The sequence below is a fragment of the Halichoerus grypus genome, chromosome X, assembly GCF_964656455.1.
Source record: "Halichoerus grypus chromosome X, mHalGry1.hap1.1, whole genome shotgun sequence".
NCBI lineage: Eukaryota > Metazoa > Chordata > Mammalia > Carnivora > Phocidae > Halichoerus > Halichoerus grypus.
This window is the reverse complement of record NC_135727.1, coordinates 106,232,644-106,252,184: the sequence shown is the minus strand read 5'-3', so window position 1 is coordinate 106,252,184 and position 19,541 is coordinate 106,232,644. Positions and strand designations below refer to the sequence as shown.

Below are 19,541 nucleotides of genomic sequence, written 5' to 3'. Positions count from 1 at the left end.
ATTTCATTTATTGAATTTTTCATCTCTGATTCTTTTTTATACTTTCTTTCTCCTGGTTGAAGTTCTCACTGATGGCTCCCACCCTTTTCTCAAGTCCACTGAGTATCTTGATGACCATTATTCTGAATTTTATCGAGCATATTGTTTATCTCCATTTCATTTGGCTCTTCTACTGATTTTGTCTTGTTCTTTCATTTTGCAGAGATTCCTCTATTTTGTCTTAGTTTCAGTGTTGGTTTCTTAAAAGTAGTGGCCTCATGTAGTGGAGGTCCTGTGGCGCCCTGTAGCGCAGTCCCCCCCCACTCACCCCACCCCCCAGTTACCAGAATTAGGTGCTCCAAGGGGTATTCACTCTGTGGGCTACATAAACAGTACCACTGGAGCTGAGCCATGGGTTATCTTTAGCTGAGCCGGCTACAATGAGCTCCTTTGCCTGCTTTGGGTCCACAGGGCAGGGTTTGGTCTCTGCATTGAGAGGTTTGAGGCCACTGTGAGTTCTTTGGTGGGCGGGGCTGACGGTCAGCCGAGACGTCTGTAATTAGCCTCTGGGCCATTGCTGCAGGTGCACCCAAGGTCAGGCTTTGCTTGCTGTGTAGCCAGCTAAGAGGCAGCGTTGCTGAAACTTGTGTGTGGAGTTATCCCCACCTCTCCCCGGGGCAGGAGTCACTTCGGAGTGGCACTGGTCCCTGCTGGGGCTGCCAGTGGGGTGTGGCAGGGCAGGAGCTGCTTTGGGGGGACAATTGCTCTGGCAGGTGGGTTGGATGGGTGGGTCTGCAGGGGAATCCTGGGGCAGGGCATGTGCTGCTAGCAAGATAGATGGGAGAGCTATCTAGGCTGGGGGAGTGGAGGAGAAATGGTGCCCACCAGCTTTTTTTCTTCCTGGAGACATCTGAAGATGCCTGCCCCTCTAGCACATGTTCTAAGATTAGTCAATAAATCTTCACAAGTACTGGGGCGCCTGGGTGGCTCAATCCTTAAGCGTCTGCCTTCGGCTCAGGTCATGATCCCAGGGTCCTGGGATCGAGCCCCGCATCGGGCTCCCTGCTCAGCGGGAAGCCTGCTTCTCCCTCTCCCACTCCCCCTGCTTGTGTTCCCTCTCTCGCTGTGTCTCTCTCTGTCAAATAAATAAATAAAATCTAAAAAAAAAAAAAAAAAAAGTCTTCACAAGTACCCCCAGACAGTTTCAAACCGCTGTGTGTGCTGTGTCTTGGATGGAGTTATTTATTCTGAGTCTTGAAGGGCAGGGACTCCATTTCCTTTTGCCTTCCTGCTCTCCTAGAGGTGAGCCCGCTGGTGTTCAAAGCTCCCAAAATTACACCCAACAGGTTTTCAAAGCGAGGGACTCATCTTCCCCATGTGGGTCCCCAGTGCCAGGGGTGCCTGGCGTGAGGTCTCATTGTCCTATTTCTGTGGGCTTGCAGTGTTTCTCCTGTCTGTGCTTAGTCTTACCTGGGATTTGGTTCCCAGCTGCATCTCCGCCTTCCCGTTTTGCTGATGTGGCCTCTTCTCTGCAGTTAACTGGAAGATCTGTTCTGCCAGTCTTCAGGTCATTTTCAGAGTTAGTGGCATAGATGTATCTGTTTGCCTCACGGTGTCCGTGGGATGAGATGAGCTTAGGATCCTCCTATTCTGCCATCTTCCCCCTCAGTCTAGCCTTGCTTATTGATGAGATCAGTTTCTGTTGAGCTGAAGTTCTTCTACAGATAACCACCTATGTATGGTTTTCTCCTGTATGTTTCCTTAAGTGTGTGTGACAGGAAAACAAGAGACAGCAAATGCCTGTTCATAGATATGACACATGTAGGACTTTCCTCCAGTACTCCTATGACCTGGATCGGTCAGTATGCTGGCTTCTCTCTGCTTTGTGTCCCTGCATGAATTTCGAGATTACAAGAAGTTGTAAATTGTAAATCACATACATCATTATTGATAGTGGTTTTCTCACCAGAATGCTTGTGATTATGGATGTATAACCAGCATTTTTGCACAGACTTTATCACATAATTCACTTTGGTATGGCTTCTCACCTGGATGACTCATTACATGAGTTTTCAGCTGATTACATGGGTATCTTTCCACACATATGGCAGCCGTAGAGTTTGACCCCTTTATATAGTCTCACATACCTTCTCAAGCTCTTAGCTTGGATAAACACTTTGCCATATATGTTACTCATCAGCCTGGCCTTGGAATATGGGTATCTCTGGCCTTTCAAAAGTTTGTGATACACCACTTCGCTTTTACAAAAGACCTACATTCATACATGTTTTTGCTAACCAAAAGAAATTGGAAGAGGACTAATTTTTACCAAAAAAGGCAGAAAATGAAAGGTGTTCAGCAGCATGTGACCCGAGCGGTGAGAGTGGCCCCACCAAGCAGCCTCGCTGGGAACTGCACTGAGCATCTCAGCATCAGGCTGCCATCACTTTAAACTCTGTGAGCATCTGTGCTTGATCCTGATTTGTGTGTGTGTGTGTGTGTGTGTGTGTATCTATTAGCAAGATGTGTCCTAAGGTATCAGAAGAACCTTAAATTTAAAGAGGTTATTTTTGGGGTCTGGGAGTGCTCAAAAAAATGTCTCATATAAATTAATGGTGACTGCTTCTTTCCTTTATGCTATTTCAGCTTACAGAAGCTTTTATAGGAATGCTCTACTTCTGGTTAGCTGGGAAACCTCGATCTCTGATCCAGTTTTTCCCTGGAGCTCTCCACCTCATCAGGATTCTTGACACTGGACGTATTAGATACAGCGTGTTCTTTCAGAGTATAGTTGAGCTGTGATTTTCCACATTTCTCTTTCACTGTTTGAGTTGGCACAAAGACTTCCTGTGCTGGAAATGTATTTCATAGAGTTCTGAATTATCATTTCTTTGTGCAACTTGTTCTCTCACAGGTGTAGACAATGTATTTGCATGTAGAAATTTTTCAACGGATGCATTCTCTAAAACACAGAGATACTGTACTGTTTTATTCTGCCCCGTTTTCTGGGAGTTGAAAGCCTTCTTTTTAGTGTCAGATAACATCTTTGGTAACGCCCCTTGTTAAGGATTTGCCTGAACTAAATCTGATTTTATTCTTAATTCCAGTTTTTAATCAAGTTATTTAGAAGAGTTTTTTAGTTTTCTTTCTGGTAGCTTGATTTGTTTTTAGATTTAGTGTCTCACAGTCAGAAAAATGTGGCCTGTATAATTGCTTTAAAAATTTCAGTTTTCTGGATTTTTTTTTTTTTGTAAATGTTTGGTAAACATTTGAAAGAACATTTAGTCCATGTGAGATATATAATTTTATTACATGGAGGTTTCACTAAGCTGATTCTAGTACTATTTGTCTGTTTTGCATTTCACACTCAGAGTTCTGTTCAAGCTTACCAGAAATGCAGGAGAATTCTGATGTCACTTTTATCTTTGTAGGTACTATTTTTTTTTTTTAACCTCCCACCATGAGTCTATTTTATTTGTTGCTTCTCCTATTTGCTGTGTCATTTCTTTTTGTATTTTTAATTATTGCTTCTCCTAGATCTAGATTTCACATTTGTTGTGTCAGCTCTTCATCTTTCTTCTGAATTCTAGAATAATTTTCTATTGACTCAGGTTTCTTAAGTTTCACTACCTGTATTTGTAGTTTAGGATTTGGGAAAAACCAGTTTTCATTTGACTGAAACCATTTTGATCTGATTGATCCTTTCTGAGAGATATCTCATCACTGTACATTTTGTTTGGAATTAAAATTAGAAATTAAAGTTTTCTGCTCTGATTCTGTAGGATGAGGTCCTTCTTTTAGAATGCTAAATCTTTCCATGCGTTTACTGATTTTTAAGGAATCTTTAAAAAGGTTATGTGGATCCCAATGCTCAGATCTTTTAATCCTTAATGAAAAAGAAAGCTCAAGGGGGCGCCTGGGTGGCTCAATCGTTAAGCGTCTGCCTTCAGCTCAGGTCATGATCCCAGGGTCCCGGGATCGAGCCCCACATCAGGCTCCCTGCTCGGTGGGAGGCCTGCTTCTCCCTCTCCCACTCCCCCTGCTTGTGTTCCCTCTCTCTCTGTCAAATAAATAAAAAAATAAAAAAAAATAAAAAGAAAGCTCAAGCTTTGTACTTTTTTTCTATGGATTTTCCTCGATGAGAAAATGCTTGATAACAGAGCATGGGAAAGACAGGGAAGTGCATGTTCTGCTAAGCCTTTGTTTTTAGCCAAGCACCTGTGGGTACTGCTTTAGGTATTTCCTGGGGAGTTGAAAATTGTTCCTTGGAATCCTCAGCTAGGCCAAGCAAATTTTTCCTCCGTGTTCGTTGTGGTAGCTGGAAGTTACTTGGTGCATCACACCCCTTATCTCAGTGGCCAAACTACTCCCTTAAAGGCCTTGCTTATTTAATGAAACCCATGGTGCAAGTAAGACAAAGACGAAAGCCACAGTCTCAGTGCTTCCTGTCCAGCACACTTATCCTTGCATAGAGCTTGGGGGTTACCACGGGCTCTCTCGGGGAGTCCCATAGACGTGCTCTGCAGGTTTTCCTTGATGACCTTCATTGGTGACTGGAATCGTGGACTGGCTGATCCTGGTTGCCGCCGCCTTCACTATGTCCCCATCTGTACCTTGTCATTTCTGACCCCCAGAACATCATTTCCTGTTCTCCACCCATTAAAGATGTTTTCATTAGTTATTTTAGAACTTGGGAAGAGAAACTCAAATCCAAATCTTAAAATAGGAGTTCCCTTGCCACGTGTGACCGTTTGATTCCTTGCCAAAGTGTATAGGGAATGCAAGCGACTTCAGTTATGCTTAACCCAAAGATCTTTTTTTGAATTAAACCTAACCTACCCAGGGCAGACTATTCTTAGTGATGTAGAAGAAATCAAAATTGGAGGATGGGATTTTAAAAAGGCTATAAATGTTAGTGGTTCTTGACCACTGCAACAGTACTCCCTGAAAACCACCTTGGTCCCCAAGAGAATGAAGGCACAAATAAGTCCAAACCAAGCTAAGTAATATAACGAGCACTATGTTCCCAAACCACAGTGCAAAACTTGAGGAAGCCAGGCTGTGTGAAAAGCACCTGATTTTCCCTGCACTTTTTTTTTTTTTAAAGATTATTTATTTATTTGACAGAGAGAGATAGCGAGAGCAGGAACACAAGTAGGGGGAGTGGGAGAGGGAGAAGCAGGCTTCCCGCTGAGCAGGGAGCCCAATGCAGGACTCGATCCCAGGACCCTGGGATCATGACCTGAGCTGAAGGCAGACGCCTAACGACTGAGCCACCCAGGCGCCCTGTGCTCTGTATTTCTTAACCACCAGAATGTCAAGAAAGGGCGATCAGAAGCATACCCATCAAATTCCAAGAGGCAGGAAAAGTGAGGTGGTTTGCCTGATAAGAGAACCTGGAAGTGGTGAACCATAATATCACCCACATAATCTGTATCCCGTTAAAACCTTTGAAACCCCTATCACAAAACATGGCCAGAGCACCATCATAGGAAAAGGCCAACAGACCAAAGTTAAGTAGGGAGTCTTTGGAGGAATGCAGGTGGGAGACAAACACCCTGTACCCAACAGTGCCCCAGACTTCTGTGTGGAAAACTGAGCTGCTCAACACCTAGAGAGAAATTATGATAAAGATCGTGGGATTGTAATAGGGAGATCATGTAGTTCTCACAGATGCCTCTCTTAATTACAAAAAATGAGTACCATAATGACTCAGTATTGTGTTAACAGATTTGAAGTCATTTTCTACTTGAAAATCCATTACTGAAAAGGGACAACCTAGGGGCGCCTGGGTGGCTCAGTCGTTGTGTCTGCCTTCGGCTTAGGTCATGATCCCAGGGTCCTGGGATTGAGCCCCGCATCGGGCTCCCTGCTCGGCCGGAAGCCTGCTTCTCCCTCTCCCACTCCCCCACTTGTGTTCCCTCTCTCGCTGTGTCTCTGTCAAATAAATAAAATCTTTAAAAAAAAAAAAAAAAGGGACAACCTAGGATGTGGAAAATACGGGAGCAGGGGAATTAGAAAAATAGTCCACCTACCATTGTTAAAATTGTCTTGGATTTTCTGTCTATGCATTACTTTACTTACTGTAAGATGTGGTGGGGAGGTAACCAAATAGTAATGAGGGAAAGTTTGATTTCAGATGTGGAGAGAAAACACTTGTGCAGTTTCAAGATGTAAGGGACAACAATTTCAAGTATTCTACTCAGACCCTAATTGAGAACTGCTTGTAAAAAAAAAAAAAAAAAAACTACTTGGAAAATTTAACACAGGATATCTGATATTTTGCAAGGTGCGATTGGAGTATATGGTGCTTATGTTTAAAAAAAAGTTGATAGATGAATTGCTATGATGCCTAGGATTTGTTCTGTTTCAAAATAATTAGGGGGGTGGGGGAAATGAGAATACAGATGAAATGCATTTGCTTACATAAGGGTCCTTTTGGAAGCTGGGTAATGAGCAAAGGAGGGATCATTCTACAATTCTTCTGTATTTGGGTGTGTATATGAATTTTAATATATTTTTAAAAAGTAATAGAAATGTTTTGACTTCAAATATGCTTACTCGCTGAAAAGGCTACCTCCTAGAATTCATCTGTGCTGATTGCTGTGCAAATGTTGGAACGTGGACTATAGACTCTAGCAAGTGGGTCAAGGCCTCTGACAATCTGCCTTGGACAAATGACAGGTGACCCTTGAACAACATGGGGGTTCGGGGGCACTGGCCTCCTGCACCGTGGTAAATCCGCATGTAACTTCTGGGTCCCCAGAAATGTAATAGTCTAATGTGGACTGGAAGCCTTATAGATACCATAGTCCTTCACCGCATATGTTGTATGTTCTATGTATTAGAGACTATATTGCTACAATAAAGCACACCGAGGAAAGGAAGTATGGAGAAAAATCACAAGGAAGACGAAACACATTTGTAGTCCTGTACTGTCTTTATCACAGTCCACACATAAGTGGACCTATGCAGTTCAAACCCATATTGTTCAAGGGTCAACTTGTAGCTAGCTACAAATGACAAAAAAATTGAGAAGAAAATTACTCATTATTTAATTTCTTAACATATTCCACTGTTTTCATAAAATTTGCTTATATATCCTTCTACCCAATTTTTAAAGTTAATGTACACTTAATGCCCAAATCTAACATTACGACGTGTTCTAATATAGGAACAGAAATATGATGGAACATTACGTTTTTGAGACCGCGTATTTCAGTCTAGAAAATGTGTTGGACTAGTTTGATACTGTAGATCATTTCTAACTACACAGAAAAGATGCAGAATGTAGTGTTTGCTTTTAGTTTATTAATTTATTTTGCAGGAATCTTTGACTTTCCGAATATGTACTGTTTGGAAGTACGATGCATGCATAGCCTTTTAAGATGCCTTTGTACAATTTCACCTCAAAATGATTCACAGCATACACAGAAATCTAAAAGAAACATGGTATTTACAAGATTTAAGAAGTTCTTGCTGTTTTAATGAAGAAACTGATCAATTCTTTTACAGTAGGGAAACATGGACATTGGGTGTCATTATAAATAAGAATTCAGAATTGTTCAGTCTCAAAGCAACTTTTCATGGCTTTAGAAACTAAGACTGAGTCATCATCCTATTAATCTCTGAATGCCCAAGCCATGCAAAATCTACTTGTATTAAATATTTGGGGATGCAAATGATAAAAAAAAAATGCAGGTCTAGTGAATGTGAAAACATCATCAGAATTAACTTTTACAATAAGAAAATACTGTTAATTCTTTCAAAGAGATACAGTAGTGGTGCAACAGACAGTGCCCAATTTATTCTGATTTTTTATAGTAATATTTCAATGGTCATTTTTCTTGCTCGACCAATATACAGACACACACTGTAACATGGATTCATTCAAAGTCTGAACAGTGGTTACAATAGTAAAATAAATCAAATTTAACTATGAAGGGACATCTTCACATTCCAGGATACATCACCGATATTTTCAAAGGACAAATTTTCTATGCCTTATATCCTTTTTGTTTATACTGTCAAAGACATTATTACAGTCACCTTTGAAATACTATTTAAAATGGAGTTGCCACAGAAAGCTGGATATGAACCCTCAATAACCGGGACAAACCAATGACAAAATTTACGGAAACGATAATTTTTTTTTTAATAATTAAAAAGTACTAAAATCGAGACCAGCTCCTTAAAAATTAAACTGCTCATCACACTTCCCCTTTCGTTCAGGGAAATAAACAAATTAGCAACACTTTCCCCACCATCCTTTATCTTCTCTAAAACTACCTTTTCTACAATGCAGTTCTTTTATTTCTTTAAAACCTCCTGCCTCTTTGCTCTCGCATACAAGGTCATTATCAATTCCAAACATTTGACAATGCGTAGAAAGTTTCTGGCTCCTCCATTCCCACTTTAAATTCTGCAGACCTACTCCAAAAGTTAAGGGGCCATGTACTTTTAACAAAACAGCAAATGTGCTTTCTAAAAACCCAGTTTACAAAGCCATGAAATAGTGTGACATGTATCGTCAGGCCTATGTGTTACCAGGTACATCAAACTAGTCATGTTTTCAGAAACAATACTTTTTACTAGAAACACAAAGTGCACCCACAGAACCAGAGAGCCGAAGTAGGGCGGCGGATGGGCACCGCGCGCCTTCTCTCCTCCCACTCCGATGCCGACCGTGCCTGCACGTCCATCTGACCGGGAGACCTTTTGCAAAGGCACTGTGAGAGTGGGCTGAATTCTTGCTTAAAGCGGTCACGGGCAAGTATATACAGGGAACACAGGTAAACCTCCCAAATGTGTCAGTGTAAGACAGTTTTGCTTACTTGAAAAACTGAATACAGCCTACGCTGGCCTATGAAACTTGGGCACAACCAGAACTGAACACAGACGAAACGTCTTTAAAATCCAGCTCTGATGTCTCCTACCCCACCCTCTACACCTATCACAGACACTGGCTGCTTCTTTTTCCTGGCAGGTGAAAAGGATGATTTACTAGATAGATCACCAAAGGACTGGAACCATGCATCTAGGGTATGAGAACAGCTTATTAACCTGGATGTGTGTTCATGCAATAGTTGTAAAGTCACCTACAGGGTTTTAATACAGCATCCGACTGTTTGCATACATGCTACTTTCATTCTCAACCGACAAGTGCCAAGTTACCTGCTGCCCCTTCAGCAGATCGAAGAATACTGGTAAACCTTTAGCTAGAACACCAAGCAGGATATATATTTTTCCCTAAATTGTTATTTAATACCAAGTGGGGTTGATCATCCCTAAAGAGATACGAAACCATACAAAGGCAAAGGCCTTGGTGTATTAGAGAATAGTAGGACTGAAAGACGGCTACTGGAGACGGACAGATCCCAGTGTCACAGAAACCTTAAAGAAAGCCGTTTCCAGGTCGCTTTTAAGCCCATCTGTTTTCTCACCATTATTTTCACAGTTTGGCCACAGTTTCATGAGGGATGGTTTATCAGTGTCATCACAGAGCCACGCATACTTTTGTGAGACGAGTGGATATTTCGGGGGGGGGGGGGGGATTTCCCACATAGGAAAAAAACGTTTTCAAAGCTGTAGGCCGAGTGTGAAATTAGATGATTTTGATGGAAAATGATGATGGGTTATTAAGCCTTTGGTTTCATTATACTATTAAGTGCAGCTTGTTTTTCCAGGTCTGCCAGATATCACTTCTAAAGTAGAATACAATAAGAGCTTAAAGAGCGTGCGTGTGCGTGTGTGCGTGTGTGTGTGTGTGTGTGTGTAGCGGGACACACGGTATGGTGTTTTACCTCTGGTAAAATCCTTTAGGATTAGAAACCCTACTGACTTTATTGCTATTTATAGTCACCCAAATAACAGGAAGATTCCAAAATCCAATTCTGAGCTAGGAAGGAAATTCAACAGTGATAGAGACCTTAATTAAATGTCCTATTCATAATTTTCCAGTGGTACACCCTAGTGAATCACATGATCTTATATCTCTTCAGTTATTCATACCCTAAAGTTGGGGTTTCATAAACAAGGAGTGCTTTAGTATCACCTGAACTACTTGAACAAACTCAATATTACCTCTGAATACAGTATGTTAAATTGAAACAGTTCTTAGTTTTAAAGTCCTTTGTATTCACCTTTCTCTTAATCCTGTTTCTTGACTAGCCTTCTCTTCCTCCCAAGTAATGCAGTGTACAACTTTATGATCTTGGCCAACTGTAATTTCCCTCACACTGGTTTATTAACATGTGCAAATCAATCTGTATTGAACAGCTCATTTTTTTTTTTTTCAGCTAAGTAAGGATTCTGGCACAAAACACTGTGCTGTAAACATCGTGAATTCGTCACACAAAACTGGAAGGAGGAAAAAAAAAAAGGCCCTATGGACTGCAAACATTTCTTACAGAACCACAGCTGAGCTCAAGATTTCCGAATGGATTTTGGAATGGATTTACATTTGGCGTACATTCACTGTGTTATTGGCAAAGCAGAGTTTTACGAGAAGGTCATTCATAAAATCGTACTTGGTAAGGACTTGTTATTTTTAAAGCCAATGGCCTAATAAAAGCATGCAGTAACTTAAAAATTATATCTACTATGTGGCATCATTAGGTCTTAGTTACCAGTGTTGATTGAGCTCGATGAATTATTGTACAAGTAAAAGGGATCTTATCACCTCTGATTGTAGTTTTGAAGGAAGGGCATGATATGCCTCATTCCTGACTGCTACAAATCACATTTTAAGCCACTGTGTTTGTGTTTGAAATTACCTCTGAAAAAAGCAGCAATTACAAATACCCTTATTATTTTGCTCCCCCCCCAGCCCCCCGCAAAAAAAAAAGTCATATTCTGGGTGCTTTTTCCTGTCCTTCTCCTCAGTAGGCAACAACGGGAAGAAGCCTGGGGAACCTTGGTTTTCTAGAGAGCTGTGACCAGGGCAGTCTGCCCCGGGAAGTCACAGTCAGTCTGCATGAACTGTATGTAACATGTCACAGCATGATTGAAAGTTCTAGTTTATAAAGTGAGGGCCGCTCAGCAGTAACTTTAACTGGGAGTCCACAGAAGAGTTCTTGACTTCTCTGTGGACATTCTTTCAGGAGTGAATCCTTTCCCAGTTTCAAGTATCCCTTTCTATCTCACTCTGCAATGAGTCAAGAAAGGAAAAAAACAAAAACACAAAATAAAGAGAACGCCCCATTTTTCTTGAGTGAGCATGAGCCCTACAGGGGCGCTGCTCCTCCCCCGGTGGAATCAGAAATGAAAAGGCCGGGCAGATGCACAGACTCCCAAGGTTCCTTTTCTTCTAGTGGGTGCTCCCAGTTTCTCTCTCAAGTCGACGCAGACTCTTGGGAGTTCAAGTGTACCGTGGCATCTCGCACTGCTCACAGCGGTTCAGTGCAGGGTGGTTCAGGAAGGTGCAGCTATCACAATTCCATGGGGCCCCCTCATAGTCTTCATCGCGGGGTTGTGTCCGGGGACTCTGTTTGGAGCCAGTTAGATGCTCTGAGGGAAGTTAGGATCAAGAGAGAAAAGAGATTGAATTTTTCCAAATATAATCCAAACTGAAAAAATCACACACACACACACACAAAAAGAAATAGTTTCTACTTGGCCTAAGGTGAAAGCCAGTGAATGTCCACAGCTACTAGAACAAGAGGTTTATGATACAAACTGTACTTGGTTTAAGAAGATAAACTGAAGTCCAGGATAGACTACCTTCCTCATTCATTATCCATAGATAGTGGTTATACTGTATTGCAGCCGAATGAACAGAAGGAGAAATACCAGGCAGCATGTGAAATTCAGCCCCCTCCCTACTCCCCCCCCAACTTCAGCCCCCCAGGACACGCCCCCTCGTAGTAGTAGCTATACTGTATTCAATATCCACTGGGAGACCTGCAGCTTCACAATATGTATGTGTTAGTTAATTATAATGGTTCACAGTGACTGCGATGCTTCCTCACGGAGTTGCTCCCAGAATGGTTAAGAGAGAGAGACTCTATAGTTTTTCATAAAAGCTAAATTCATTCAATGTGAAAGATTGTTTTTTATTCTCATATTTTTTCCTTTTTGGCATTATAAGGTCCTTGAGATAGTTTTTTAAAAATGTCTGTATCTGGCAATGTAAAATGCAACCTTAGGTGGGTCCTCAGGATTTTTTTTTTTTTTAAAGATTTTATTTATTAGAGAATGAGAGCACGAGCCGGGGTGGGGTAGGGGGAGGCACAGAGGGATGAGCAGGGAGCCTGAGCTCCACAAGATCCCAGGACCATGGGATCATGACCTGAGCCAAAGGTTAACCAGCTGAGCCACCCAGTGGCCCCAGTCCTCAGGATTTTCTTTAAAAATACTTGAAACTTAGGGTGCCTAGGTGGCTCAGTTAAGTGTCTGCCTGTGGTCAGATCATGAACCCAGGGTCCTGGGATCGAGCCCCACGTCGGGCTCCCTGCTCAGCAGGGAGGTCCGCTTCTCCCTCTTCCTCTCCCTCTGTCCCTGCTCATGTACTCTCTCTCTGTCAAATAAATAAAATCTTAAAAAAAAAAAATACTTGAAACTTAGATTCCTCCTAGATCCTCATCTCTCTGGCCTTGAGCTCAAAAAAAGGCTCTTTGCTTCGGGAGTTAATTTGTAAATCCTGCTTTTTAAGAACAGTCCCTACTGAAAGTGGCAGCAGTGAGTAGGAGGCTAAAGATATCTGGGTGGAATTCCCCCTGGAATCCGGAGCATGGCCAGGAGGCTGGGAAAATCTACCTGTAAAACACTGGAAATCATCACTGTGGACACAAATGAGATTAAGATCTAAGGTAAGCAGTCTACCTAAGCCGGTCACAGAAGAAACTAAGATGGAAGGCTTTAATCAGTTACCATTTGGGGTTAAGTTTATCTTCCAGTGGAAATTAATGAACTCACTTGTGGTTAGCAATTCGTATTTCATGACAAATGGCTGGTGTGAAAAGAGACCTAAGTTTTAGACCTCAAACCTTACAACAGGCAATAATAAGGCTCAGGTTGAAACAGGAGGGAGATGTTAGCTTTACAACAGAATAGACAACCTCTGGGTTCATCAACCAATTCCTAGAACTATAAAAAGGAGAATGGGTTTGTTTCTCTGGCCTCCACTGGCGATCTGAGTGGCCATTATCACCCACCTTGTATCTTTTGGCTCATGACTCCAAAACACAGAGACTTGATAGTTTTCTTTTTTGTACAATATGGAAGAATAAAAAGCACATTTAACTGTTACAGCCTTCTGTTAGAGGAAAAATGTTCTCCATGCCACTTCTAGAAAAGGTCCTCTCTCATACAATACTCTTTGGTTTTCAGGGCATTTTGTTCTCCTAAAAGGTAAACACTTAAACCGTATTGCTGTTGGTTTTTAATAAACAGGCCCTGAAAACTCACTTTTATACTTTTCTAGAGCAGGCAACTTTTTACTTCATGAAGTGTAACTCCAAACCTAGCCTTAAATTTTATTTTCTAAACTCCATAAATACCTGCACAACCTATTTTAACATAACTAATACAGGATACTTGGGGCTCCTCTTCATTGTCTAATACTGTACGCAAAGTAAAAATAATTTCCCCTCTATCCTTCTGAGTTCTTGCCTGAGACCCACCCTATAATAAAAGACAAGAGAAGAAACCACGTTCATTAACATGTATACCTCACACACACAGGACAGAGACCTAGGAAAAATAACTCCCCAAAGGGGGGCCAAAGCTGCCACTTAACATACCATCTACAGCTAAAGACAAAAGAAAGATGCTGGGGGCAGGGCAGGGGAAGCCAGTTAGGGAAGATCTACCTAGATTTAAGTCAGTTCCCTTCTCCACTGATCCAATTCTCTTTTGATTTAGTCACAAGGCTCTCTGGGAGGGGCAGGGAAACACTTGTAGGTGGAGACTGCCTTTATCAATGTAGATGTTCCTTACTCAAGGGTAACTTGTACTCTGTTGTCAGGGCTGCTCCAGCCTTCACAGTCCCTCAGAGTAACCCTTCCTTGTGCCAAAGAGGCGTGTTTGGTGGGGGCACGTTTTCTCCTTCAGGACCGGGATGATTTAACTTGGAATCAAGTCACTCTGAAGTAACTTATCAGAAGTTTTCAAGGCACCTAATTTACAATTATTGTTGGTAAGACACTGCTCATTTCATCACAGGGAAGTACTGTTTAAATAGAAGCCTCTAGGGGCGCCTGAGTGGCTCAGTCGTTGGGCCTCTGCCCTCGGCTCAGGTCATGATCCCAGGGTCTTGGGATCGAGCCCCGTATCGGGCTCCCTGCTCTGCGGGAAGCCTGCTTCTCCCTCTCCCACTCCCCCTGCTTGTGTTCCCTCTCTCAAATAAATAAATAGAAGCCTCTAAAACCCAAAAGACATTTTAGATGTCCGTTTTCATTTGATTGACAGTTGTAAAATCTTGTCTTTTTATGGACTGTTTAACAAAATATTTCAGGCCTCATAGAAAAAAAAAACCTTAAAATATGCATATTTATACACAAAGGAAAAGTGAAGTCAATATGTTTTTCCTTTAAGACTATTTTTAGGGGCGCCTGGCTGACTCAGTCAGAAGAGCATGCCACTCTTGATCTTGGGGTCATGAGTTAAAGCCCCACGTTGGGTGTAGAGATTCCTAAAAAAAAAAAAAAAGACTTAAAAAAAACTATTTTTAAATGGGTTAATAGGCCAGATTTCCATAAAAATAATCATCCTCAAAAACATCACAAATCAACAGTTTCACCAATATTGTTTATATTACACAGTCATACTTACATAAACTCAAACATAAACAGTATTTTTAGAACCCTTATTTCAACTGAATCCCAGGGTAAAATTCAAGAAGCATTAGAAAATTGCAGTGAGAAGTTATAAAATCCCGAACTTTCAAGTTATTTCTTTAATTACTTGGCCTTGCTTTCTAGAAGCTATTATTAAGAGCAATCTGTCCAATATGGTGACTACTGGCCACTTGAAATGTGACCAGTGTGAACTGAGATGTGCTCTAAGTGTAAAACGTACACCAGATTTCAAAGATGTTGTATGAAATCAAGAATGTAAAATATCTCGCTATTTATATCGACTTCATATTGAAACGATAATACTTTGCAATATACTAGGTGAAATATTTTATGTATCTGCCTTGTATTATATTTCTATTGGACAGCACAGCCGTAGAAACTCGGCTAAGAGAATAATTTTTAAAGTAGTCTCTACACCCAACAAGGGGCTCGAACTCAAAATCCCAAGATCAAGAGTCGCATGCTCCACCAACTGAGCCAGCCAGTCGCTTGGAGAGAGTAATTTTTTTAAAGGGGGAAAAAAAAAAGGCAGCCTTTACTTGTGGTAACTCTACACGGGCGAACACGTGTCTTTGGACTTTGTGCACAAAATCCGGACACACAAGTACAAACCCTCAGCAGCTGCTGCCTGGGTGTCATGGACGTCTGCCTGTACTTTGGAGGTCACGCTAATTCTTCGGGCTTTCCTCTCAATTGTGCAAGGGTCTGACGAATCTGCATGAAAAGAAGCAAAGCCAGGAGAAAAGGGATTAAAGCCATCCATGAGAAGAGTGGACAGGCTCCCAAGGATCTCCCATGGGACACGGACAGTTGCCTGTTTACCCTTTCTGTTGCTTCATGTTCCCTTTAGTTCTCCTGTGAGGGTAAGTGCCATTTTTAATATTGCTTTTACAACCTGTACAGAACAGTGCTCTTAGAACCTTTTCCATCCTCTACAATTACTTGGAATCAATGCCTAATTTCACCAGTTGCCCCCCTTCCTAGTGCAAACTCAGTGATGGTAATTAAATGTCAATGTAAGGGCAAACTGTGGAAGATGATACTCTAGCAACTGCCTTAGTAAGCAACAGTTATTAGAAAACCACAGGTTGAAAGTACATGATGTGTAAGGCTAGCCAAAGAATCCATTAAAATAAGATAAAACTATAGTACATCATAATTAAAGAGTAGGAGTAGCAGTAACTGAAAAAATCAGAACTCAAAATAATATGGACTGCAGGTATCCCAATTTTTTGCTAGAATTTTGTTTCTATTAATTTATACATTATTAGTAAGTAGTCCTTTCTTTCTGTTAAGACTTGGTATCATTTGCCCTTAAGAACAAAGAAAGATCTTGTATTTTCTGATCCGTTCTGAGCCCCCATAAGCAATCCCCTAGGACAATCCACCTTTGGAAATCACTGCTCCAGAATTCTAAGCGTGGTGCCTCGGTACTTAAACACTCCGTTATCAGAGTAAACAAAAGCAGAGTAAATGGTCTCCTTAGGCTCCAAAGAGTAAGTTCGATTTCTTAAATTTGTAAAGCACTTCTTTAGTGTCACATACTTACTCTCACAGACTCTTAACAACAGCCCTGTAAAATACACAAACTATTAAGTATTTGGACTGATCGCCTTTCTGGTGCACAGACTAGATCTGAACAAGGTCAGGTGGCCAAAACTACCCAGACACACGCTCCAGTAGTGGGACACCAAGGTCAATGCTCTCACCAATGATAGCTTGGGGAGGACTTGCTGAGTCCGCCGAGGAGCTTACATGCACACTGCACTGCTTCAATACAAAGTTCAGTCCAAAAGGTTTCCGGGTCTCCCTCTTTTTCCTTCTGTTTCTTTTTCTTACTCTCTCCTTTTTATCACCATACTTCAGACAAACATCCTTATTCCACTTGGATTTACCATATGTGTCTGTAATAACTCCAAGGCATTTATTCTAACCAATAAATCAATTCTACCAGTTATTTATACTTTATCTTAAATTAAGTGATACTGCAAGAAAATCTACATTAAGCTACTTTTTAGAAGAAGCCAATTTAGTTAAAAAATCTGCAAATGCTTAGAAAACAAATTTGAATTCATAGAGAAAATCAAATAGCTTTTAGAAATGTAATGAAAAGCCTTCTTAAGGAACTGTAGCATTAAGTTCTATTCATAAATTTTAAGAGGTGAAAGGTTTAAAAAGTATAAGGGTTACATAATAATACTATTTTATACTCTCACCAACAGTATATATAATGAAAGCTCAACTGGATTTCTATAGTAGAGATTCATTTATAGTGAAGATGTTAGTTCTCTAGTCTACTCAAAACTGTAGAGGTAGACGATAAGCTGCCTGGGGGAGGAGTCCTGTCTTTGTAGCATCAAGCGTCTATCTACATAATCCATCTACATACTGAGCATTTGCTACATAATTTAAAAGTTGATTGTAACTGTAATTTAATTACAGCTAACTCCGAGGGACTATCCAATTATCAGCTTTAGCAAAATTTGTTTGAATTCAAAGTGCCATAGAATAGAGCTTTTTTTGTATAAAAGTACTTGTAGAGAGCCCGCTGAAGCTTGCTATTACAGCATCCTAATAATGCAAGCCCTGCACTGGTCCTAGCTGAGCCAAACACCAGCTCCCCACCTCAAATACATGGTGTTGGTCTCAAAGACAGCAGGCAGAGTGACCGTCTGCCACCCCAATATCACCACTGCTAGAACACGGAGTATATGGGCTCCTGGCAGCTGATCTATCCCATTACATCAAGAAAGTGTCCTTTTATTTTCTTCTGAGTTTTCAAGGTAAAACTTACACAATGAAATATACAAACCACATGTGTTGCCATTTGAGGAGTTTTGACAAATGCATATACAGCTGTTAATAACCCAAATCCCGATCAAGACATTCTCATTAGCCCATAAAATCCTCCCATGCCTTTTCCCAGTTAATCCCCGACCTCTAGAGCTGTTATCCCAGAGATAACAGCTGTTCTGTTTTTTTGACATAAATATATAGCTTATGAGATGCATATAAACAATCATACAGTATGCATTCTTTTGTGTTTTATTTCTTGCAGCATTATGTCCTTGAGGTTGGTCCATGTTATGTTTAACAGTAGTTGATTTGTACTGCTCAGTAGTATTCCATGATTTGAATATATCAGTTTGTTTATCCATTCATCTGTTGATGGGCTCTTGGTATGTTCCCAAGTTTTTGGTTATTTTGAGTAAAAATGCTATGAATCTTCTAATACAAATCATTTTGTGGACATAGGCTTTAAATTCTTTTGGATAAGTCTTCAGAAGGCGAACTGATAAGCTACCGGGCAGGTGAATGAATGTTTGGTTTCATAAGAAATGGTCACCCCATCTTAAACTTTTACCAGAAATGTGTAAGAATTCTGTTTGTTCTACATCCTCATTAATGTTTCATACCATCATTATTCAGGAATATCAGGATTTTAATTTGCATTTTCTTAATGTCTATTCAAGTTGAGCACTTTCATGTACTTACTGGCCATTTATATATATATTTTTTGTCAAGTGTCAACTCAAATGTTTCGACCTTTTAAAAATTGGATTGTCCTTTTATTACTGTTTTATAAAAGTTCTTTATATATTCTAGATACCAGGTTGGGTTTTTGTTTGTTTTTGTTTTTGTTTACCAGATATGTTTTCAAATATTTTCTCCCAGCCGCCTGGCTTGCCTTTTCACTTTCTTAATAGCGTCTCTTGATGAGTAGAAGTGTTGAATTTTAATGAAGGCTCAAGTACCAACTGTTGTGGGTCCTAAAAATTCTAAGCTAAACCCAAGTTGCAAGGATATTTTATGTTTCGCTCTGGAAGCTCTATAATTTAGCTCGACACTTTAGTGTGTATGACCTATCTCAGATTTTTGTGTATAGGAGGTAAGAATCAAAACTGGTAATTTTTCCATATGTTTATCTAGTTCTTCCAGCACTGATTGCTCCAGCGACTTTCCCTTCTCCATTGGTTGCTTTGGTCAAGAATTTGGCAGTGTTAAGTGAGGGTCTATATCTGGGCTATTTATAAAGCTACAGATGATTTTGGATAATAAGTTTCCCAATTTTTATTTAATTGTAAACATGGTGTATTACTCTCATTCCTTTTGGCAACGTTTTGTAGTTCTCAGCCTATACTGCTGGTTAGATTTATTCATAAGTGTAATGTGTCTTTTGATGGTTTTGTAATTCTCTTTTTAATTTCGTTAAGTTGTTTGCTTAGTATATAGAAATATGGTTCTTGTATACTGACCTTCCATCCCAAGACCTTGTTAAATTCACTAATTAGTTCTAACAGTTTTTTTTTTTTTACCTTAGGTTGTCTTTGCAAATAACCATGTTAATTGGAATGGCTGCTGACTTCAGTCAGATGCTTTCCCTGCATCTAGTAAAATGATAATGAGCTTTTTCTCCCTTGATAGTACATTCCTAAGCTAAAACAAACTTGGTCATGATATATTATCCTATTTATTGTGAATATTAAGGATTTTTTTGCTTTAAGTGCAGGAGGGTTATTGATCCGAATTCTGTTTTCTTTTTTTGGGGGGGGGGGGGTGAGTAGGTAATCCTTTATCAGGTTTTGAAATCAGGGCTCTGCTGACTCCGTACGACCAAAAAAAAAAAAAGGGGGGGGGAAGCTTTCCTTCTTCTCCTGTTTCCTCAAAGAATTTGTGTAAGATTGGTAGGATCTCTTCCTTCAATGTGTTACAGTATCCACCAACCAGTGCAATCATCTGGATTTGGAGTTTTCTTTGTGGGAA

The 19,541-nt window shown here is 40.5% G+C and overlaps 1 protein-coding gene across 3 annotated transcripts in view; it reads right to left on the bottom strand.

Annotated features, from left to right (window-relative positions):
* Positions 1-7,270: 7,270 nt before the first annotated feature.
* TAB3 (TGF-beta activated kinase 1 (MAP3K7) binding protein 3) overlaps positions 7,271-19,541 on the bottom strand; it is a 56,622-nt gene continuing 44,351 nt past the window's right edge. For 2 of the 3 annotated variants that reach the window (XM_078064657.1, XM_078064658.1), the window contains 2 exons: positions 15,390-15,491; positions 7,271-11,487 (listed from right to left, as the gene is read on the bottom strand). In XM_078064657.1, the coding sequence (XP_077920783.1) occupies positions 11,339-11,487; positions 15,390-15,491 (251 nt within the window). In that variant the 3' untranslated portion in view covers positions 7,271-11,338. The remainder of the gene's footprint in view (positions 11,488-15,389; positions 15,492-19,541) is intronic. The other variant, XM_078064659.1, reaches the window with a different exon arrangement.